Source organism: Rhizoctonia solani, chromosome 3 (genome assembly GCF_016906535.1).
Source record: "Rhizoctonia solani chromosome 3, complete sequence".
NCBI lineage: Eukaryota > Fungi > Basidiomycota > Agaricomycetes > Cantharellales > Ceratobasidiaceae > Rhizoctonia > Rhizoctonia solani.
Window position 1 is genome coordinate 486,314 of NC_057372.1, and position 22,320 is coordinate 508,633.

Here is a 22,320-nt window from a genome sequence, read left to right on the forward strand (position 1 = left end):
AGTAGTGTAGAACCAATAGACTTGTAAAGGGATGCTTTATCTGTTGGTAGCTGGGCTCATTATATATACTTCGCGGCGGTTTGTTGACCCAAGGGCAAACGAGGCGCGTTCACACCATGACGGCCCGCGCTGTCTACTGTACCTCGAGTGGTACCGACTACCGACGGCCCGCCGCCCAAAATATAGCTATAATTACGCTTTCGCCGTACGGCATGAGTACCAGTTTAAGCCCACGTGGTCCAAACTACGATTGTTTGTTTGACGTTAAGTTGACAAAAGTGATGACATTCGTGCTATTCTGGGAATACACGTCAAACTAGAGTAGAAACTGGCGTGTGGGAGGACGATCACCTGCGTCGAAATATCTGCGGGGTAGAGTATTCCATTTACAAGAGAAGTGAGTGGCCAATTATGGTGTGGGTATTTTGAACCGGAACTTGTAATCGCTCAGGCCGCTATACCTTTACAAGACATTGATTATGAGGTTACATCTAGACTGTTCTAAAAACAAGATGAGAGTATAAACACCAGGTTCACGACCAGGGTTCGAATGGCCGAGTACCTACTCCATGGCCAGCTTGAGCCCTCAGTTTGTTTGTTTGTTTGTTTGTTTTTAAAAAAAAGCGTGATGGAATCTCAGGAGCAGTGGCCAGTCCCCAAAAGACTCTTTATAAGTCTACAACAGGGAAGGAAATGAGTATGAGGTCACAGGCCATCCTTCTCGACAAGATAACATCAATAAAGTGGTGAAAAAACTTGGGTACAATTATGTCTGGGTTAGTAATCCCTGGCAAGCGCCTCAGCTTATGTAAAGCTGAAATCTCGCCAGAAAGTGTTTGATAGCCCCTCTCACCCAATCTTTATCATCCAATCCATTACGATCACTCCAGGGCTCAAGTTATCCGGCTCGGGATATCAACCAGAGTAGAGCTCTTGTATTAAATATTGAATAACCATGTCTTCGGATGAATCGAGTGTTGGGGGCGACTCGGAGTCTATCCTCGTACGTCTGACTTGCACTGGCCTATGTTGCGCTCTATCTCACCTCAACGCAAGTCGCTCGAGAGTGCGTTCTCCCCCGTAGACGTCCCTGTACACCCTTTTAGACCACCGACACCTCCTCCTGCTCCAGTCAACAATCTCGCAGACGAAGCTAGCTCAGCACCCGCTTCCGATCCGATTGCTGATAGCTGGAAGGATGAATATGATGCTCGCGTTGCGACATGGCGTGCAGAATCCGCCGAGGCACGCACCAAAGCTGAAGCTGAACGAGCCAAGTGGGAAGAGCTAAGAGCCTCGGGCCATGTGCCTGAGCACGAAACATGGGAGACAGTTGGCTCGAGCGTTGCGGCCGAATCCGATGTTACATTGAGCGAAAGCACGGGTACTGGTGCAAGTGCCCTGGTACTAATTTGGGCGGTGAAGCGCATGGCAGTATCGCGGATCAGGTAAACGCTCCGCCCGTCACCAGCGTTGCAGATGCTCGCGACTTGGTATCTGGAGAGAAGGATGGTGGAAATGGGGCTGATGTACTTGCGGTGCGTGCCTCTTAATTTCGATCATTCCTTTTGAAATTCATGAAGATCCTGACGAAATTTATATTCCTGGTTAGCAGAGTACCCTTGGGTATCCGCCCTCTGCAGCTTCTATCCGCACACTCGAAACCGAGGACGTAGACGCATCCCCCGTCAACCTTAGCGGAGCCGAACTTTCTGCGGGCGAAGGAGTCAATACATGGGAAGAAGTCCACTCGATTGGCTCCTCTTTCCCTTCTCTCCCGGAGCAACATAACACCAACGCAATCCCACTTCAACCCACGTATAGACCACGTCAAGTCACTCAAAAAAAGGAGAAACCCCATCATCATCACTCCCGACACTCGCATAATCAACCTGCCCCGACCCCTCCGCCCTCGCTTACCCTCTCGGTCTTTGATTCGTCGCTTCCCACTCGTACGCGTGTCATCGCTCTGTTCTCGTCTCTGGCGATCAATATGTTCCTGCCCTTTGTGAATGGGTCATGCTTGGTTTCGGAGAGATTTTTGCCCGAAACGTTATTGGGCCTTGGTTTGGATGGCCGAAACCAGTAGCTACATCGGTGGGCGTTAGAGCTGTAAAGATAAGAAGAGGTCGTAGAACATTGCCATGATGACCCAGGTAAGTCTCGATTCCTATACCGGACACCTAATTATAATTCCTGCTTGCAGGCCCATGCGGCTAGATGATCTTCATATGCTTGCGACGCCACGAATGTTTAAAAAGATAATATTACTACTTATATCCGTGCAAGGTTCACGCGCTTTCCTGAGTAAACTGTATTCATTAAGATGGACAGATTTTACAATAGGTCCTCGTGAATGCAAAGTGGAATAATTATGAATGATCACAAATGAATGAGCAAACAAGAAATCGAGCTGACGAATTACAGTCGCGCATTCTTAGGCATCTTGCGAATTGCCTGGCGAACACCAAGATCACCCAAGACGTCTTCTGCACCGCCAAGCAAAGAGTCGAAGGGGACAGTGCGATGGTACTGTAAGAAGAATAAGTTGAACGGACGAACGTAAGGGCAGTCTAACGGGTACGTACGTGCTCGATCATCCTGCCCATACCAGTCTTGGTGATCGCACGACCACCAAAATCTGGGTGGCATCGGTAGCAGTCTCCTGTGCAGATCGGGTAAGGTACATCTTCAAGAACGCAATTTGGCCAGCGAGGTTGGCCGACTGCTGCTTATAGTCCATGTTACACATCTGGTAAGTGACGTTTCGAGCCAGTTCTGGCCGCTCTCAACGCGAGCAATCATCGCCGCAAGCCTAAGGAATAGGTCGGATATGTGAAAGGAAATAGAGAAAGATGTGCGTACTTGTGTCTAATGACGGCTTGGGAGATCAAGGGCTTGCCAAACACCTTCCTCTGATTCGCCCATTTCAAACACTCCTCGACGATCAAGCGCTGGCTCCTGGCGCTAGCACAGCACATGACCCATCGCTCGTGGTTAAAGTTACTCAGGATAACCAAAAGGCCACCGTTCTCAGGTCCGAGCATATTCTCTGAAGGGACCTTGACATTATCAAAGGTGATATAGCCAGTACCAGCGGTTGGAGAGTAGGAAGTCTTGATAGGCTTGGTTTCAACGCCCTCGCCACGAGGAACCAAGAACACGGTCAGCCCCTTTTCCGTCTTGCAGCCAACAGTGAAGTAACTACAATCGAATGAGCATTTACATAGGAACAATTTGGATAGGCTTACTCGGAGAATGTGGCGTTGGTGATCCATTTCTTAGTACCATTGATGGTCCAGTGGGAGCCATCAGCCGACTTGACGGCCGTGCACCTCAAACCGGCGACATCAGATCCAGCGAAAGCTTCACTAATGGCCAAGCTGATGAACTACGTATTCCCAGCCGTTATTTTAAGTGGCCAAATTTCATTAGTTGGACTTGCCTTTTTTCCAGCAAAGATATCAGGGACAATCTTGTCCCGAAGAGCGGGCTTGGCAAAGTTAAGAACAGGAGGTAGGCCGATAACCATACCACCAAGGAGACCTTCGAAATAATTAGCCGATAATTTGTCCCTGGTAGACTTTGGCTTACCGTCACCGTAACCACGAGCTCCGACTCGAGTAAGCTCTTGAGTCACGATAAGCTCATGGAAGTAATCGAACTGCTCTGGTTTGACAATTCCGCCCATCAGAGTGCGACCCTTGAGGTGTTTTCCCGGGCCGAGACGCATGGCATGCATCTCGATCTCACTAATTTATCCGACGTTAGTAGATGAACCTCAAATTAAGCGATATCAACGTACGCCATCTTATCCAGAACTGACTGACTGATACGCTTGCCATCCTCTTCACGAGCCTGTCCATCGGCAATAACATACTCGTCGACAAACTTGCGGACAGCCTTCTGGAACTCGCGGTGGTTCTATGACATACTAGTGTCAGCGCCGCTCGACGTCAGTATGTGGGATGAGCTTACGTCGCTGTAATAAGCGCTGTGGAATCCAGAGGAAAGCCACGACGGCTCAGCGTATGGCACCTGGCTAAGTTCACCAATAGCTAGAGCCTTAATCTGCTTCGATTCTCCGTGAATAGTACCAATTTGCAGTCGTTGATACTGAGGTTTGGCCAGTACTTCCTGTCGGTGCAAGGAGAAGAACGCCTCGGTTGCGTCTTGACCGGCTACATAACCCATCCGAATAAGCCGGCTGCGATAGTTTGTGAGAATTTCTTAATTCAATACTTACCAATTTCCTCATCGAGTAGGACAGAGAGACCACCAGGATGCATTGCCGCAAACTTAGAGAGGTCAAAGACAACTGAGTCGACGATAATCCACTATGATAACATGTAAGGCTACAACTATCGCAGAATGCAGATGAGCCTTACCAGATCGCCTTCCTTGTTATGCTTCGCGACCTCTTCGCGAGTGAGGACCTTCATTTCTTTCGTGGACATCGTTACTGGTATGAGCGGTGGTGGTTGAGATAGGTAAATGTTGAGTGGACGCTGGCAGGCCTACTTATGTGGTCAATCACATGGCCGACAACCCATTATCACGTGAAACTTGTTCCTTCCCCGGATTCTGAATGACCGGTGCCCCGCCCATGTGATATCATAACTCTGGGCACCAATCAACAGATTGACTTTACGACAACTACCTCGAATATCGGGCTACACCTCTGCCGGTTATATTGCCAGCACTTGACTTCCGACTTTAATCAAGGCCACGTGCCATTACTGACGCTTTCACATTGAGTCTATATCTCGATCGACCAAGGGCTTTGTAAGCTCCATATGGAAGTTGGACGTTCTCGGGCGAAACAAAACTGGGATTCTATATAGTAATATAACAAAAAGTACACCTAACAAACATATATAGCCTTCTGGGGCAGCATACATTTGATCAAGTTCATCAAGTGATTTCGATTTGGGTATACACGTGGCAGAGATTCTCAGAAATTAGTCGTCGTCACCGCAGAATATCTCGCATGGGCAGCCTAGAATTCAATTTAGCTTAAACAATCAAAACACCGTATTCTATTTAACTTACATAGAATTGCGGCGAAGCAATCGCAGCAGCCTTCCATGCACTGAGAGAAATAAAAGCACCTCAGCACATTCAACAAGGATGGCTTCGCTCAAAGCCATACTCACCTCGCAGCAAATAAAGCACGAAAGCGCGCCGATAAGACAACCCTTGGCTAAAATAGTGGAGATTAATCACGAAAGTATATGTTAGATGGAGTTTGGGACTAACCAGCTCCGCCTCCCCTCAAACGAAGGGACTGAAATCTAGTTTGAGTCTGCTTCCCCGACTCCGGCTCGATATTCATTTCTACATGAATCATGTCGGAATGTAAGAATACGGATCAATCGCGTACTCACGCATGACTGGAGCAGCAGTAGGTTGGGTGGAGATATTTTGGGAAGACATCAGAATTATTGGTGATTGGCTAGAATGTATAGTGACGGATATAACGACCTGACCAGCTCCTGTATCCAGGCTCTATATATGCCATTTTACGCCCGCGAGGTGTCTACTGCACAGCGCAACGTGAATGCCGAAATCAACACTCACGAGATTGGACGAACGCCAATTGATGACTTGGCATAACGTACACGACACATACTTTCGTATAGCATATACCAATGAGTTAAATTTAGTGCATTCGATTCAGGCTGAATAACCTTTCGAATAGTAATAAGTTACTATATTTTCGGGCTGAAGATCTGTCAATTCGATCCTGGCCAGACATGCCTCTAAGAATAGCTGCTGAGAATGAGTCCAAGTGCGAGTCTAATCGCCAGTGTTTTCCGAACTGAGTTGAGATGGAATGTTCAGATCAAAGCTGTACGATATTACTACTCATAACGTTGTAAACCCTCCCAAAAATAGGAGCTGAAATGCGCTTGCCTTTGTATTTCAAACCAAAAGACACCCATGGAAAAGAATGAAAGGTCAAACCCTGAAAGCGCACTAACAGTTTCAAATTGCACTGACGGAAGGTGCATGTACGCGAGGTGCAGGCGGAGCGTCAAAAGCCCTAGCTAAAGATGTCTAGAGTAGAGTATAGATTTGACTATTCTAATACATATCGACGTGAATAAGTACAGTATACTTTGTGGGACAGAACAGGCCCCCTTCGTAGCATCCATTTGCAGTCTATGAATAAAAAGTGCATGATGCAGCTAACCAGCCAGATCTGGGACTCGGTCCCAAACAAGTGCAAAGGCAATATTTTGACGCTTTCAAGGAGGAATGAAATAATCCAAAGGCGACACACCTCAGATGAATTATAATTGCTGGCATGCTGAACATGCTCGATAGTTCTATTTGACACAGTCAAGGGCTGGAGATACACCGATATCTGAGAAAGCAGTATTAAAAGAATCTATTCACATAGGATTAGGAGTAGATAGCCAAGTCTAAGTAGAAGCGTATAATCGGCCAACTCATTAGTGGAACCACCAATCGACCCAGATCCTCCCAGCATCTTAAGAAGAGAGTGAGTAACCTCTGGAAAAGCGAGCGTACCACTAACCTTTCTGATCAAGAGCCTCGAATGCAGAGAGTGACATATCGATACTGCCATGTTGGCATTCTGGACAGAGATCGACTACGACAGCATCGACGTATCTTCCATTGTGACGGATTGTAAGCTCGCGCCCGCAGGCATTGCTTCGGCCCCAACCGGCTAAGAGTGGGTGAGACTAATTAGCACTTGGCCCATGCAGAGGCTTCAAAGTTACACACATCTGGTTTCGTCCCACATCGACTGAGAAATGGCTATGACATGCTCGTAGTTGTGCTAATAAAAAAAACTTCGATTAGACAGTGTGTCATACTTCGACAGAAAATACTTACGTTGAACCAACCACAGGCACCAGTGTTTCGTTCGGTATCGTCTAGTCAAACATAATTTAGTTTAAAGGTATGTAGCTTTAAGTTTGTATCGTACAGTAGGTAGCCTATGTGATTTAAGTGTTAGAGTGTCTTAATATGTAGAATGGTTGAAAGCGCCTACTTCTCCTTGATGATACGAGTGTTCGTCACCATGGCGAGCAACAACCGGTGCAGCTGCGGAAAACCCGGAAAATACAAAGACGCACAACGCGATGAAAGCGGTCAGAGTTAGCGAGTACATTGTTCGGATGTTTGAGGTTGAAATAGCGTGTTTAAGCTAATAGAGCCTAGCGGGATATATGTAAGTGTGTGTCGAAAGGAATGACTTGTGTAAAAGAGTGTAAGTTTAACGAAACCGCCTAGAGAGAGAAGATAACGAACAGAGCGGACTTGTGCCCAGTTTTATCTATTTCAGAGAAAGCAAAGGAAAGTCGCTCAGGGTAGCCGTAATACGAGACCCTGGTAAGGTCGAAGTCTGAAACAGACTTTGAGCTTCTCGAATCATTTTCGACGTATATTTGAACTCTTAGCCTGCTACTCGGTCTCGGCTCAACGTTTGTGTCACACACGTAAACAGTGATGCGACCCTTTCCGGGAGTATACTTGTCGTGGACCAAGAGAAACTGGGGGGTTAGAAGTCTGAACCATGAATGTTCAGCCTACATCAGGCGGATAAGATAGAAGAGGAGGCTCGCTTTATTGATAGGATATAAGCACTTTCGTAGCATAGAGATCAAGAGCGAATTCCATGAGTATCGCCACATTATCGAAGTATGCCTGAGCTCATTCTCCAAGTCCACTCAAAACCATCCAGAGCTCCCACCAGTCTGTATGGGCTTAAAAACTCCAACCCAGAACGTAAATTCACCACAATCCAAATGGCTTCCCGCAAGTTTGATAGCCGAAATTTGGATAAGTGGCGCTCCAAGTTCTGGTATGACTTCACCCCGCGCCAAATCAAATGAGGGTGCGCACACTAACTTCGGGATTCCTTTCAACTTCCACTACTTTAAGTCGGTATGAGTCGTATAAGACGCAGTATCCTCTGCGTTATCGTGGTAGCATGCAGAGGGGCATCTCCATGGCAGCACACTACCTCATTTGGTATGCTTGTATCTCTCGTTAAATACACCATATCAATATACTGTGTATGGCGAGGGGGTAAATACTCATCGAAGTTGTCATAGCCCTCACAGGCCTTGAATTTTCATTCCTAAGTCACATTCATCGGTTGGAGTCTATGTATTACGCTGATACTCGCCCTACACCACCCCAAGCAATCTAAGTTGAGGCAAACAAATATAATCTTTTCAGCGAGTTGTATCACTTGATGATGATACGGACAAGGCAACTCAGCTCGTGTTTGGGTATACCGGTACTTTATCTATGTAGCTCTCAGTCAAATTTCGTCTCTGTTAGATTTCTGAGAGTCACCCAGTCCTATACTGACGCATCTATTTCCAGATGGAGTACCACCGGTATCATCGATTTGAGTCGGCACTGTCCTGTGCTAGCAGTACTGACTAGAAACTCGATGGTAGGAACATACATAAATACACGACTTTACAATGATAACAGGAGGTGCGGTATCACCAATATCAATATGGGTAATCCAGTCTTGTATCACGACTGCCGTAGAATGCACATACAAAGGGATCTAGAGAGATTGCGCATGATGGGCATAGTGCCAAGTTTAAGTATGTGCCTAGATGTGATATCGATACACGCCAAATGCTCTTGCAGCTACTGAGCCTATGAGACGCAATACCGCTTACTAAAGGTAAAAGAACACTCACAACACCATTCTAGCCCTACGAGAAATCGATGTATCCCCCAAAAGAATCCAATCTTATGCAAGATGCCGCCGATCTTGGAGTGCAGGGTCCGGGGTGTGGAGCGCTTGACTCCGGATCACAACCACCCTCGCATAAATCAGCTTTAGATATCGGGCACCAACATTGAATTTGAACATGGCTCATGATCCTAGAAATGTCCTTATGTTGCCTGAGATTACCAAACAGATAACCCGCTATGCTCGTTGCATGAGAGGCGCAATTTGGCTTGCACATGCAAGGCGTTATTCTACTCGATTATCCCAAAAATATGGAGCGTATTGATAACGCCCGGTATATCCTAAATCTTATTCCTGGAGCGATGATCACACAAGAACACAATGACAGAGTCATATATGACATAGTGAGTAAACCATTTAAAATCGACTGCATATCTGTTATATTGATTGGCAGACAATCGACGAAAGATCTCTTGCCGAGGATTGGAGCCGATACTGGATCTATGCACCACTTGTTAGGTATATGACTATATGTAAAGCTCCATCGCGAAGGTGCAACCTACACATTCATGGTTGGCATTATCTTTTCTTGAAACAAAAGCAGGGCCCGCTGCTGCCAAATCTACTTGCTTTGGAGACGCATGCGCTTTTCCCGTCTTCTGACTTTGAAGTGTTGGCTTGGTCTTCTATCTTCTTATCGTCGTCACTAAAAGCACTGGTAGCATATCACTCTTGTCGGCAATACGAAATTTACAAGCATAGGTCTAAATATCCCACACACACCCTTCTGGCGATATTCTCCGAATCTCTTTCTGCTGATTTAAAACAAAACTTGTCCAGAAAATACGAGCTCCTACCCGAAAGAACGATGGCGTCGCTTGGACGTGACGAATACAGAGAAGGCTACAACTGGATCAACCAATTACCGAGCTTAACTCATCTTGAAGAGCTGAGTATTCAGGTATTCCGTTATCCAAGCCAGATTTTCGATGCGCTTCTCATCATCGGTCAATTACCACTACTTGAACGTTTGATGCTTGACATTCTATATGAATGGACTTACGAAATCGGGGACGACCTGAAAGAGACTTATCCACTATCATCCTTGCCCCTTCCCCTATTCCCATCATTGCGCGGACTTTCTCTTAATAGGAATACGAGTCATTATCCGAAGTTATTGCAATGGATATGGAGCTTAAAGCCACTGGTTTCTGGATTAACTACGATCCTTCTTGATGCGTGCGGTTTTCGTGATAGCACTGAAGAATTCAATAATCTCGTTCTTCAACCTTTGTGCGATGGAAGTCCAAATCTAACTAGCTTAAACTACGTTTGCCAAAGTAACAATAAGTTGAGCACACTAGACATTATCTGTGGATTCGTATCACAAATGCAACTGAAAGAATTAAAGGTACATGAGGATTGGATAACGGATTTGAAGGTGTATCCTGCACTCTATCAAGGAAGAGTTTTTCCCCATTTACGTCGCCTGCATCTACCCTTCCTACTGGGTGCACAACGCCTGGACCTTCTTGCCGAACTTGCTAAAGCCTTGCCGAACCTTGAATACTTGAGCATCTCCATGGCTTTCGATTCATCTTGGTCCCCTGAACAGTCGTATTCTGAGAAAGATTTTGATGTCGACACTGTATCGTTCCAATCGATCCGAATCGAGGCAGAGGTGCATCGTAATCATAAGGGACGGCAGATCGAAGGTAATGAATGGAAACAATGGTCGATTCAAGAACTGGAATGTCTTGGTCAATCAGGAATTAGGTGTGTACCAGTCTCATTCTGATACTTGTACTAAGCCTTTATGTCCCGACAGATTCTTGAAAGCTATCTGGCCTAATGCGTCGTTATGCATCGGCATTTCTAGAAGCGAGCCGTTGTTCTTTTTCGAGGTTTAATCAATCACTACTAGAAAGTACTTTGGCGATGCAGTTTGGCGCGCTTTTTTCAGACCCGCTTATATATCCCTGATCGGCGACGCCAGACCGGGCCTGGTATTTCCTTTCTGCTTTCACTTTTCTTTCACTCACCCTCGTTATGGTTCGACACCTGTTCCATACAGTATGCGCGGATAGTAAATATGGAACTCCAAAGTTGTGTTGCTCTTGTCGGTAATGAAATTTGATGATACGTGCATGTTGGATTAACTCGGTACATACATGAAAGTTAGAATGTCAGTCACTGCCACCAAAAGGCCGAGCCTAAAAGGCATAGCAGACATGCTTCTAAAGGTAAATCGACTGACCCACGACGTAGCTTTACGAGCACATGACCAAGAATGCTGTCCCACGCACCGAACAGGATTTTCGGACAACGGACCTTGACGCCTCGTAAAACTGTTCGGCTGGAGGCGTTTTGGGGGCGGTGTCTTGGCCTGTCGTATTGGTTCTCGTAAACCGGGGGTCTTTAGTGCGGCAAGGGGCTGCAAACCCTTGTCATCCAAGGACTTGTTTGTTTTCCTGTAAGCGGCCGCTTTTATTAGGACCGGCTGCGAATCGTGGGGCGAGTCGTGAGTAATCAAGCCATACGTGGGATGACCGTGGCGGTACTGTATAGTTTATCTGTGTTGTTTTCGCGATTTAGTCGGGCGACAATCCTCACTCGACAAATAGCCTACAGTCACGTCATTCTTCCATATAAAATATGAATATTAAATAAACCATGACGCGCCAAGCAAATCAATGCCGCTCAAACACCCACGTTTCAATTCGCTGGAAATAGCCTTTAAAACGAACACGTGTAACCGGATCGAGTCATCCCGTTGCCCGCGTGATCCGTATGCTCCATCCGCTGAAAATACACACAAAAGAATGAAAGTTCCACATGCATATAAATCAATGTCGCCATCGTCGCCCCAAAAATTGGAGTGTGACAACGTGGAAGTGATCCAAGATTCATGTGATCTTTCTGTATAATTATTCACGGTATAGTGGGTATGGGCATCGGCCGACCTGGAGAGGTGGAGCTGAGTTATCGACAAGAGGTATAGGGGTACGAGAACGATGTCTGCTTGATATAGAGACCAAGGGGGATGAACTGTGTGAACTGAGATATGATAGAGGGGTATAGAGCGTGGTATAGGGGCAGAATGCCTAGTCGGTGATGGGTGAGGGACTCAAAGGGGCAGCAAGCGCCAAATGTGGAGAGACACAGCCACCACGGTCATAAACAAGGCGAGAAGAGGGCTCCGCGTGCGTCCGAACTCGACCACGGTCTTCGAACTTCCGTTCCTCCCCCATTCCCCCCAGCGGACGACTAGCGATATAAACTCAAGTTGATACGAGAATAATGTCGAATAAACCCCCTTCACCAATGAGTATAACTGGCGGTGGCAGTCCACGAGACGGAGGAGAGCAGCCTCAGGGAACACCGGCCGATAGACGATATGGTACTCCGCCAGTAGCGAATATCCCGGCTCGCGTATTTGACTCGCCGAGACCACCCAGTACTGTTCCCAACTATGGATCTGTGCCTCAAAGACCGGCGTTTAATCCCGGTCCCACTTCTGGCTCTGGCACTGCTACTCCCACCATCAACGGCGACGAAGACGAACGAACAAGAGTTGTAAGAAGACACTTGGTATCGGCCGAGGAACGAACCGATGCCTCGCGCAGACCATCAGCAGGCGGCATCAGTCTTGCTCGGCCACAGTACTTGTCTCGTCATCCCAGCTCTGGTGCCGCCTCTGGCACCGGCTCAACTTCACAGAATCCGAACCCAGCCCCAAATCTTGACGAGCCATTCCCCATCCCGTATGGATCCCATGGCGGTGACGTTACGTGAGTCTGGTCGCTATCTGTTTATCTATCTAGTGCTAATATGACTTAGACACGAGATTTACAAGTGGCATGCCGACCAAGGTCGTGAGCACCTTCGTCGGCCACGATCCGTATCCTTCTCGGGCCCCCAATTATCGGTCGATCCTGCGTTTAGACACATTCATGAACCGGGAGGATTCCGCCGTAACTATGTGATGGCCGCCCGGGAACAAGGCCAAGACCACCCGAGGATGTTGCACAACTTTATCGAATTCCTTTATCTCTACGGTCATTTCGTAAGTACAACTTTGAGTTTTCACTCGGCATTGGGCTGATTGCCTGGATAGGCCGGAGAAGATCTTGAGGAGGAGGACGAAGAGGAAGATTTGGGTGCGTCTCCCACCGATGAAGAGCAGGGGCCGCTCTTGGAAGGCGCAAGTGCGGACCAACCCGAGAGTCAGCTGATCCACCGTAGTGTTGCGTCACTGAAACCCTCGGAACGCACTCCGCTCATGTCCCGGAGCATGAGCCAAAGCCATGCCTCGATCCGCCGACGGCGCAGACAGAGTGTGGGGTCACATGGTGATGCAACCGTCACTCAGGCAGTACTCATGGTGAGTCGTTTTGCTGTGCATCTGCGTCATCACCCCCAATTTTGCCCTGATCGGCAATGTCTTATTCAATAGCTTCTCAAATCCTTCGTTGGCACCGGTGTCCTCTTTTTGGGAAAAGCGTAAGCTAATTTCTAACTTGTTGCTCCACAATCGGGATGTTCACGTGTTTGGCAAACAGTTTCTCCAATGGCGGAATGCTCTTTTCAACAGTTGTGCTCGTCGTGATCGCGCTGGTGTCGCTATGGTCGTTCTTGCTCCTTGTGCACGCCAAGTTTGCAGTTTCCGGTTCATTCGGTGACATTGGTGGTGCACTCTACGGCAACTGGATGCGACAGCTCATCCTTGCATCGATCGTCATCTCCCAACTTGGATTCGTCTCTGCATACTTGATCTTTGTGGCCGAAAACTTGCAAGCGTTTATTCTGGCCGTGTCGAAATGCAAGCATCTCGTCTCGACCACCACACTCATTTTCGCCCAGCTGGTCCTCTTTATCCCGCTATCGCTCGTCCGCAACTTAGCCAAGTTGAGTACGACGGCGCTCGTTGCTGATGGGTTCATCCTGGTTGGTTTGGTCTATTTGTTCTCCATGGAAGCCAAGGTCATCTCGGACCGCGGAGGTGTGGCGGATATCAAGTGGTTCAACGAAAAGGATTTCCCGCTATTGATTGGGTACGTAAAATCGAACGTATATTGGGATCCGGTTGGCTAACTCTGATTATACAGAACGGCTGTATTCTCGTTCGAGGGTGTTGGACTGGTAAGTTTCAGTCACGTGCAGTGAATGTCAAATAACCAAAACGGGATGTAAAGGTTATCCCCATCACAGATGCCATGCGCGAACCGCGCAAGTTCCCCAAGGTCCTGACGGGTGTCATGCTTTTCCTCATCGGTACGTCCTTCTTCCCCGATCCATGAAATAGAACCTGGCCTGATGACGGAGGGGTTTACAGTCCTATTCGGTGGAGCGGGTGCATTGGCGTACGCAGCATTTGGCTCGAATATCGATACCGTCGTTCTCAAGAACCTGCCACAAGACTCCAAACCGGTCCAATCTGTGCAGTTCTTGTACTCGCTCGCTATCCTCTTGTCCACTCCACTCCAGCTGTTCCCGGCTCTACGTATCCTCGAAACCGCCTTGTTCGTCAAGTCTGGCAAGACCAGTTTGCGAGTCAAGTGGACCAAGAACCTGTTTAGGTTGTTTGTCGTCCTTGGATGTGTGGGCGTTAGTATCTTTGGAGCTAAGGATCTGGACAAGTTTGTGTCATTTGTCGGAAGCTGTGCTTGGTACGTCTTTCTCCTTTTCTTTCCCTCTCACCTCTGATTTAATATGGAATGCGCCGAAAGTGTCCCACTGTGCTTTGTCTACCCTGCGATGCTCCATTACAAGGCAGTAGCCAAGACCCGGTTCCAGAAAGGATCCGACATTGCGCTGATGATATTCGGTATGGCTGCAGCAATTTACACGAGTATCCAAACGATCAAGGTGTGTTCCCTTCTCAACGTAGCATTGACGAAACTAATTGTCATTATTATAGTTGATGGCGGCTCCCTCTGGCCCTGCCGAGCCAGTTGGACACTGCGTTCCTCCCGTAACGAAACCTGGCTCTGGAAACGGACCCGATTCGCCTTTTTGGCCTGGTGCGGGTTTGTTCTGAACAGGTGTTAATTATATAAAGACTTTTGTCAGTGGGTGGGGGGCAGGGGGGAGGTCAAGAAGGATGATAAACGCCGACTTTGCTTGACTTGCACGACTGGTTGCCGAAATGAGTGTAATGTAGGAGAGTGCTGCCGTTATGACGGTGGAGGTGGTGATGGCGATAGTAAAGGGAAGGGGAGGGGGTTACGATTCGGACTGGTCTGATTATAACGATAGTAGTGGTAATGCACATTTGTACAATTTGTTTCGTATCAATATAATGATTTGGTTTAGCACGTAATGTCAAGCTGGGAGGACAAAGTACTTGGGAAGAGGATTGTGTGATTTTTAACGGCTACATGGGTAGCGTGAGATGAGGCAGTTGTATCGTGACTGACCGGTACATGCATACAGCCACCGAAGAAGTCCCTTCAAATCTTTATTTAGCTGTCGTCCATTTAGTGTTTACGAAGCCAGCATCTATATGATGTCTACACGGCGTATATACAGCTCTGAGGTCGTGGTTACGTTGGTTAAAGTCTCGGTTGCCGCTGACCTACCCAGGGACACGTTGGGGCAATTCCACAGAGTACAAACTTTTGACACCTCGAAAAAAGCTTTATTGAACGTTTAGCCCTTGTATTAGACCATTCAAGATGTTAATAAAAGCCTGTCTTGTGTGTTCAATTTGTCTCGCCAGTAACCAAAGTGTTTGACTAGCGAGATGAAAAAGTTTAGTTGGTTCTTCCGACGTCGACACCGGAGATGTGTTCACCGTCTCATCCTGGCAAGTCGATGGATTTTTACAGGGAAATGAAACTGGAGGTCCCAACTGTGTGTGCGCAATCAATCTATGGATGACTCGGGCCAATACAATGCTTTTAGCCGCTTCCATGGGATCCTAAACGCTGTTCCTTGGCTTCCGGCTCATCCAAATCTTCCAGTTCGTCTGGGTCTTACAGTCTATCCAGTCTTCCGGCGCATCTACTTGATTTCCAGACGCTCATACTTCTCCAAATCGCTATAATCCTTCCCATGTAATATTTATACTAAACCGTCTTGGTCTTAAATCAGCCACTGCTGCAAGCTATCCCGTGCCTCTACTCTACGGGGGGCCCAAAACCCATAGAGCACTCCAGAGTGCTCCGGTTTTGGAAACCTCCTCGTTGGGATCCAACAGATCCGGATTGCCCGGCGAGCACTTGGGAGAACTCCACGAGCACCGGAGTTCCCGCCGACAATAGTGAGTCCCGGAGCGCTCCCGAGATTTTCGGGGCCCCGTAGAGTATAATTCAGGCACTTTGATCAATTCTTCATATCCTTCTGAGCAAGGTATGAGTTTATACATAAACGGTTGTAGCTGCTTGTATCAGTATATTACTATGAATTGGCACGAATGTTAACTGCTGTCTGAGGGAGTAGCTGGCGTGAGTGGTGTATTCATTAGTCATACATTCCACCCGTATTTTCACATGCACGTATATATACAACTAAGTTAGGAATCCTCTGGATCATTACCGAGAATCAGATTGATTGCTTAAAGTCATTAAAGTACAAGATAGCAGCATTTACAGCCTCAGTACAGCACACCCCATACCTCAACTCAGTATGGGAGCTGATGAGAATCAGAACCCTGCACTCAAAGCTGCTTAGATGCTCCGTTGTATCAGTTCTACGTGCTTCGTTGACCGGGGCGTGAGCTTAAGCATGAACTCCTCTGGGGCGCTGTGTAATCTTATCAGCTCTGCAGCTCTCCGGTGCTCAACGCGCACCAAGGACTCACAGAATGAGCGAGTTGATCATCTTTCCACTTGGCGGAATCTGCTTGCCGTCTTTGTCACGAGCTACTTCGATGTTGAACGTTGCAAGTATAGAGGCGACAGTTATGAAGAAAGTTGATTCTGCAAAATGGCTACCTGGGCAGCGACTGCATTGCGTATCATTCAATGCGAGTCGTCAATTCATTGACCCGACTTATATATAAGATGTCACTTGCCGGCGCCCCCATCCGAATACGGGGGAAGGAGGAGTGGCAGGGTCTAAAAAACGATCGGGATCAAAAACCTCTGGATTTTTATAGACGGATTCATCTCGGGTTATTGCCCTTGAAGTAATCCCATAGTAAGTATATAATGATAAACGAGGAGTATTGGGCGCGCCAGATTACGAACCATACGTTACCCATTCTTTGCGAATTTTATCCGGTGAGCCACAAATGATACCATCCTATCATATCACTCACATAATTGCTCCTTTGGGAATGCGGTATCCTTTGTAAGTATCATCCTGGAAACACGTGTGTGGAATAGCTGGGTCCCGCAATACTCGCATATGAATGCCAGCAAAGTCCAAGGAATCATGATACACTTACCAAGCGCTGCAACAGGGACCCATCTCATGGTTTCTTGCACGATCCTTTCGATTTGACCAAGTTGAGCCCGGTCATCAAAGACTGGAAGTCGATTCTGTCCTACTACAGAATCAATCTCCTCCTGCGCCTTCCTTTGTAGCTCGGGATGTAGCACCATAGCCAGCAAAAACACCATCAACGTATTCACCATCTAAGTTCGGAAGATCGGTTAGTTGTACGAAAAGGACTGAACACGAAATACTCACGGTCTCTACCCCTGCTGATTTTTGAAAATAGTTCAGTCAATATAGTGCTACAGGGTCGATACAACACACCTCCAATCATCGTGATTAAAACTTGTTTGACATAGTCATCGGCCTCATCTTTGTTTAGCCCCAGTTTTAGAGCGTCGTTCCGCAACGGGGCGATCATTATGTGTGCATTTTCCTCCGTTTTCTGGTAGATCTCGTCATTAGCAGGGCGGATGAGACATTCGCATGCTATTCGAGTACCATTTTCTCTAACCCTATTTCGTATAATTCATCGATTAAAGTTTCTTTTTCTTTCCGCCATTTCAGCACCTCTCGTTTCCAACCAGCCCCAGGAAACCATTTGGGCACATAGCGAAGTGCAGGTACCGTATTTACTATATAGTCTGAATCATTTTGATGAGGGTGAAAATAGGCACTGTACTGCGAATGCTTACTTGAATTCAATAAAGCGTATGTCATGTATGAAATTAGTTTCTGTGTCCTTGTGGCGAGTGTGTCACTCGATGAATCTACTTCGTGCCCATATAAAGAACGAAACAGTGTTGCAGAAACAGACCTAGATCGCAAGTAAAGATTAAGTTATGTCAACACAAATACACTTTCATGTAGATGGCCTTACAACAGAATCTCAGCCTCGACCTCGTGCGAAGACCAGTTGTTATTTGTATTCTTCAAGAGCCTTTGCAGAAGCTTCCTTGCAGCTTGCTCCTGTGACCGATGGTGAACTGTAATTGCTTTCTTGGTGAGCCAAGGGTTCATCAGACGTCGATACTTTCTCCATCGATCTCCGTAACCAATCATGCTTGCCGAAGCCTCCCAGTTAAGCCTTTATCACATGCGTTTGAGTCGATGTTAGCGATTTGCTGGTTGGCATAAACTAGAAGTAGGCATACAAGGTGGGATCTTTGACCATACACGCACAGGTCCGATCAGAATATATGGCTGAACGTTTTTCAAATAGATTGGCTGTATCTTCCCTATCGTTCAAGACTATGATGGTTGTCCCGAACACGCTCAGGGAGAATATTTTGCCTGGATATCAAAACGATGAGTGATAGGCCCCAAGCTTAGCGCATATGTAGCTACGTGCACTTACTGCCTATTTGTTCACCAAGCTTCATAAATTCCAGATGCTCATACTTGGTTGGCACGGAGAATAGGTGTCCAATCAAGGGATACGACTTGGGACTGGGAGGAAGGCTCAGCTCGTTTGAATATCTATTTCTGTACAATATGTAAGCCAACAAACTACCAACAAGGGTCGGTCCAATAAGCGAGTGTATGTCAGGCATAGCTTGTTAGTGGGCGTAATGAAATTTGGAAGGTATGGGTATATATGCTAAAAGTTGCTTTGGTATTAAAGTGTACTCTCACGGTCTCCACACCTTCCGATCTGTCATTGCCATGCTGTGCAGCTGTTTTATCGATCAATCTACAGCACCACAAGCTTAAAGCCACAGGATGAACAGTTCTATCCAGCTAACCAATCAACAATAGATGTATTGCCCATTGCGCAGAAAAGATGGCATAATAGAGTCAAAACTGGTATATCTTGGAATGCCGTACCCAAACATCCACACATATTCCTCCCTTGATCAAACTTAATGATCTTCCAACTGCTGGATTGAGGAAAAAATATGTGCTATGTCCATTCTTGAAAGATCCGCAAATCAATATAAGCAATTCCGCGCATGTTGTGGAGTACTCATAAGAAAGGAAGTTAATCCTCAACCAAGGTTACGGTATGAATATGGGTAAGTTTGCAGATACGTTATGCTATCAGGGTGTGACCCAGAAGTACGGGCCAATACCATGCTTTTAGCTACGGGATCCTAAACGCTGCTCCTTGGCTTCCAGTTTATCCAAATCTTCCAGTTCGTCTGGGTCTTACAGTCTACCCAGTCTTCCAGCGCATCTACTTGATTTCCAGACGCTCATACTTCTCCAAATCGCTATAATCCTTCCCATGTAATATTTATACTAAACCGTCTTGGTCTTAAATCAGCCACTGCTGCAACCTATCCCGTACCTCTACTCTACGGGGGGCCCAAAACCCATAGAGCACTCCAGAGTGCTCCGGTTTTGGAAACCTCCTCGTTGGGATCCAACAGATCCGGATTGCCGGCGAGCACTTGGGAGAACTCCGCGAGCACCGGAGTTCCCGCCGACAATAGTGAGTCCCGGAGCGCTCCCGAGATTTTCGGGGCCCCGTAGAGTATAACTCAGGCACTTTGATCAATTCTTCATATCCTTCTGAGCAAGGTATGAGTTTATACATAAACGGTTGTAGCTGCTTGTATCAGTATATTACTATGAATCGGCACGAATGTTAACTGCTGTCTGAGGGAGTAGCTGGCGTGAGTGGTGTATTCATTAGTCATACTTTCCACCCGTATTTTCACATGCATGTATATATACAACAGCTACCAAGAATCAAAACTCTGCACTCAAAGCTGCTTAGATGCTCTGTTGTATCAGTTCTACGTGCTTCGTTGACCGGGGCGTGAGCTTAAGCATGAACTCCTCTGGGGCGCTGTGTAATCTTATCAGCTCTGCAGCTCTCCGGTGCTCAACGCGCACCAAGGACTCACAGAATGAGCGAGTTGATCATCTTTCCACTTGGCGGAATCTGCTTGCCGTCTTTGTCACGAGCTACTTCGATGTTGAACGTCGCAAGTATGGAAGCAATAGTTATGAAGAGAGAAGATTGTGCAAAATGAATACCCGGGCAACGACTATATTGTATTTTGTTATAAGTAAGCTTTAAGGCAGTTGGTCTGAGCTGTATCAAATATATATCACTCACCGGCGTCCCCATCCAAATACGGGGGAAGGAGGGGTGGCAGGGTTCAGAAATCGATCGGGGTCAAAAGCCTCTGGGTTTTTATAGACAGTTTCATCTCGGGTTATTGCCCTTGAATCAATGATGTTGTTAGTTTATAATAATGAGTACTTCATGTGAGTGCCTTATCACCAACCATACGTTCCCCATGCTGGAAATGCATAGGTATTGTTCCTTAAGTCTCAAATGATGTTATCCTGCTATATTCAACCTACATAATTGCCCCCTTTGGGATGTGGTATCCTTTGTACGTATCATCCTGATAACAGGTGTGTGGGAGAGCTAAGCCCCAGAGTATTCATTGATCAACAGATATAACGTTCAAGTAACACGCAATGTACTTACCAAGCCCGGCAACGGGTGCCCATCTCAAAGTTTCTTGCACAATCCTTTCGACGCAACCTAGTCGTGTTCGATCATCGAAACTAGGGAGCCGTGTACCACCTAATACATAATCAAGTTCATCCTGCGCTTTCTTTTGCGCCTCGGGGTATAGCACCATTGCCAGGAAAAACATCATCAGTGTGTTAACGGTCTATATCTAAGGGTTGGCTAATTGCATGACAAGGGTCAAATCAGTGACCCACAGTCTCTATGCCCGCTGGAGATTAGAATTATTTGAGTTAGTGATCTCCTTTACAGTCATCCTAAACGCACCGCCAACCAATGTAATTAAAATTTGCTTAACATGATCATCGGCTGCCTCCTCGCTTAGTCCCAACTTCAGAGCATCATTTCGAAAAGATGCTATCATGATACGTGCGCTATCTTCTTTGTTCTAGGTGCATGTTTTGAATGGAAAGGCGCATAAATAACTCGAACAAACTCACCATGTGCATATTCTCCAGTCCAATATTATATAATTCTTCTATGAATGTTTCTTTTTCTTTTCTCCACCTCAGTACCTCTCGCTTCCAGTTAGCCCCAGGAAACCATTCCGGGACATAACAAAGCGCAGGGACCGTATTCACAAAGTAATCTAGAAAATGTTTTGATGAGAATATAGATGACCACAATATGGGTAGACTAATGAATTGAGTTTAATAAGGCATATGTGACGTAAGAAATCAGTTTTTGCGTCCTCCCAGCGAATGAGTCACTTGAGGAGGCTACTTCGTATCCGTATAAAGACCGAAACAATGTTGCGGAAACGGATCTTTTAGTGTTTTATGTTTAACAGTTAGGTCAGACAAATACAAAGTAATGTTCAGTGGGTAACCTTACAGGAGAATGTCAGCCTCCACCTCACATGACGGCCTGTTACTGTTAGGAGATCTTAAGAGCTGCTGTAGCAACTTCCTTGCGCTTTGCTCTTGCGATTTATGGTGAATCGCAGTTGCTTGCTTGGAAAGCCAAGGGTTTGTCAGGCGCCGATACCTTCTCCATCGATCACCATAGCCAATCAAGCTCCCAAAAGCTTCCCAGTCAAGTCTGTTGCGTATATGCTCAGATCTCAGCTTCCGTGGCCTGCGAACAGAATCAATCGGAACTTGACATACAAGGTAGGGTCTTTGACCATACGAGCACAGGTGCGATGAGAATATGTTGCTGAGCGCTTGTCGAAAAGATTTACTACATCCTCCTTGTCGTTCAAGACAATGATGGTTGTCCCAAATACACTCAGGGAGAGAATTTTACCTGGGTAAAATAGATAATTAGCAATAAATCAAAGCTCATAAATATGGTCACTTGCTGCCTATCTGTTCACCGAGTTTCATGAACTCCAGATGTTCATATTCGGTTGGCATAGATAGAAGGTGCCCAATGAGAGGATAAGACTTGGGGCTAGGCGGTAGACTCAATCTATCCAGATACTTATCTCTGTAAAGCACGTAAGCTAAGAGGCTACCAAGAACGGTCGATCCAATGAGCAAAGAGGCATCTGCCATAGTTTGATTGTGTGTTATATAAGTTCTGGAGGGTACAGATCCACCGTGGAACTACTCTTGCATATATACTCCTGTGCCTTTTGTTTGCTGTAACTTGTAGTGACTGCGTCATGATTGCTTAATTGTTGAAAACAGTCTTTAGCACCAAAAATTCCCAAGTTACCGGAAGGTTATTGCTTGCCTATTGCGAATACATTAGCCGACAAGATATGCACCACCCTATTTCGTAAAGTGGGCAATAAATACTT

The 22,320-nt window shown here is 46.6% G+C and overlaps 7 protein-coding genes across 7 annotated transcripts; 3 read left to right on the forward strand and 4 right to left on the reverse strand.

Annotated features, from left to right (window-relative positions):
* Positions 1 to 955: 955 nt before the first annotated feature.
* RhiXN_02530 (uncharacterized protein) lies at positions 956 to 2,089 on the forward strand (the record flags this gene model as incomplete). The annotated part of the gene is made up of 4 exons (XM_043322347.1): positions 956 to 1,003; positions 1,057 to 1,404; positions 1,449 to 1,538; positions 1,613 to 2,089. 4 exons carry the CDS (start codon positions 956 to 958, stop codon positions 2,087 to 2,089), a joined length of 963 nt encoding a protein of 320 aa, XP_043177843.1.
* Positions 2,090 to 2,421: 332 nt separating this feature from the next.
* Positions 2,422 to 4,457, reverse strand: RhiXN_02531 (acyl-CoA dehydrogenase; the record flags this gene model as incomplete). Its single annotated transcript, XM_043322348.1, has 11 exons — positions 2,422 to 2,532; positions 2,589 to 2,665; positions 2,727 to 2,815; positions 2,866 to 3,204; positions 3,252 to 3,335; positions 3,396 to 3,546; positions 3,595 to 3,752; positions 3,806 to 3,924; positions 3,979 to 4,181; positions 4,247 to 4,337; positions 4,389 to 4,457. 11 exons carry the CDS (start codon positions 4,455 to 4,457, stop codon positions 2,422 to 2,424), a joined length of 1,491 nt encoding a protein of 496 aa, XP_043177844.1.
* A 497-nt stretch (positions 4,458 to 4,954) lies between these two features.
* On the reverse strand, positions 4,955 to 5,436 carry RhiXN_02532 (uncharacterized protein; the record flags this gene model as incomplete). Its single annotated transcript, XM_043322349.1, has 5 exons — positions 4,955 to 4,999; positions 5,053 to 5,082; positions 5,157 to 5,203; positions 5,260 to 5,337; positions 5,388 to 5,436. The coding sequence occupies 5 exons, from the start codon at positions 5,434 to 5,436 to the stop codon at positions 4,955 to 4,957; spliced, it is 249 nt and encodes an 82-aa protein (XP_043177845.1).
* A 1,022-nt stretch (positions 5,437 to 6,458) lies between these two features.
* On the reverse strand, positions 6,459 to 7,147 carry RhiXN_02533 (uncharacterized protein; the record flags this gene model as incomplete). Its single annotated transcript, XM_043322350.1, has 6 exons — positions 6,459 to 6,496; positions 6,545 to 6,697; positions 6,757 to 6,811; positions 6,868 to 6,908; positions 6,962 to 6,971; positions 7,028 to 7,147. 6 exons carry the CDS (start codon positions 7,145 to 7,147, stop codon positions 6,459 to 6,461), a joined length of 417 nt encoding a protein of 138 aa, XP_043177846.1.
* Positions 7,148 to 9,566: 2,419 nt separating this feature from the next.
* Positions 9,567 to 10,608, forward strand: RhiXN_02534 (uncharacterized protein; the record flags this gene model as incomplete). The annotated part of the gene is made up of 2 exons (XM_043322351.1): positions 9,567 to 10,474; positions 10,527 to 10,608. 2 exons carry the CDS (start codon positions 9,567 to 9,569, stop codon positions 10,606 to 10,608), a joined length of 990 nt encoding a protein of 329 aa, XP_043177847.1.
* A 1,414-nt stretch (positions 10,609 to 12,022) lies between these two features.
* Positions 12,023 to 14,738, forward strand: RhiXN_02535 (Transmembrane amino acid transporter protein; the record flags this gene model as incomplete). Its single annotated transcript, XM_043322352.1, has 10 exons — positions 12,023 to 12,489; positions 12,539 to 12,764; positions 12,816 to 13,082; positions 13,155 to 13,201; positions 13,261 to 13,752; positions 13,807 to 13,840; positions 13,894 to 13,972; positions 14,034 to 14,367; positions 14,428 to 14,566; positions 14,619 to 14,738. 10 exons carry the CDS (start codon positions 12,023 to 12,025, stop codon positions 14,736 to 14,738), a joined length of 2,205 nt encoding a protein of 734 aa, XP_043177848.1.
* Positions 14,739 to 16,368: 1,630 nt separating this feature from the next.
* RhiXN_02536 (cytochrome P450 family protein) lies at positions 16,369 to 22,072 on the reverse strand (the record flags this gene model as incomplete). Its single annotated transcript, XM_043322353.1, has 22 exons — positions 16,369 to 16,444; positions 16,503 to 16,646; positions 16,962 to 17,028; positions 17,091 to 17,280; positions 17,336 to 17,349; positions 17,405 to 17,525; positions 17,582 to 17,724; positions 17,776 to 17,897; positions 17,961 to 18,167; positions 18,235 to 18,373; positions 18,438 to 18,529; positions 19,933 to 20,076; positions 20,148 to 20,255; positions 20,320 to 20,334; positions 20,399 to 20,465; positions 20,529 to 20,718; positions 20,771 to 20,784; positions 20,841 to 20,961; positions 21,014 to 21,162; positions 21,577 to 21,650; positions 21,683 to 21,821; positions 21,892 to 22,072. 22 exons carry the CDS (start codon positions 22,070 to 22,072, stop codon positions 16,369 to 16,371), a joined length of 2,517 nt encoding a protein of 838 aa, XP_043177849.1.
* Between the last annotated feature and the right edge of the window lie 248 nt (positions 22,073 to 22,320).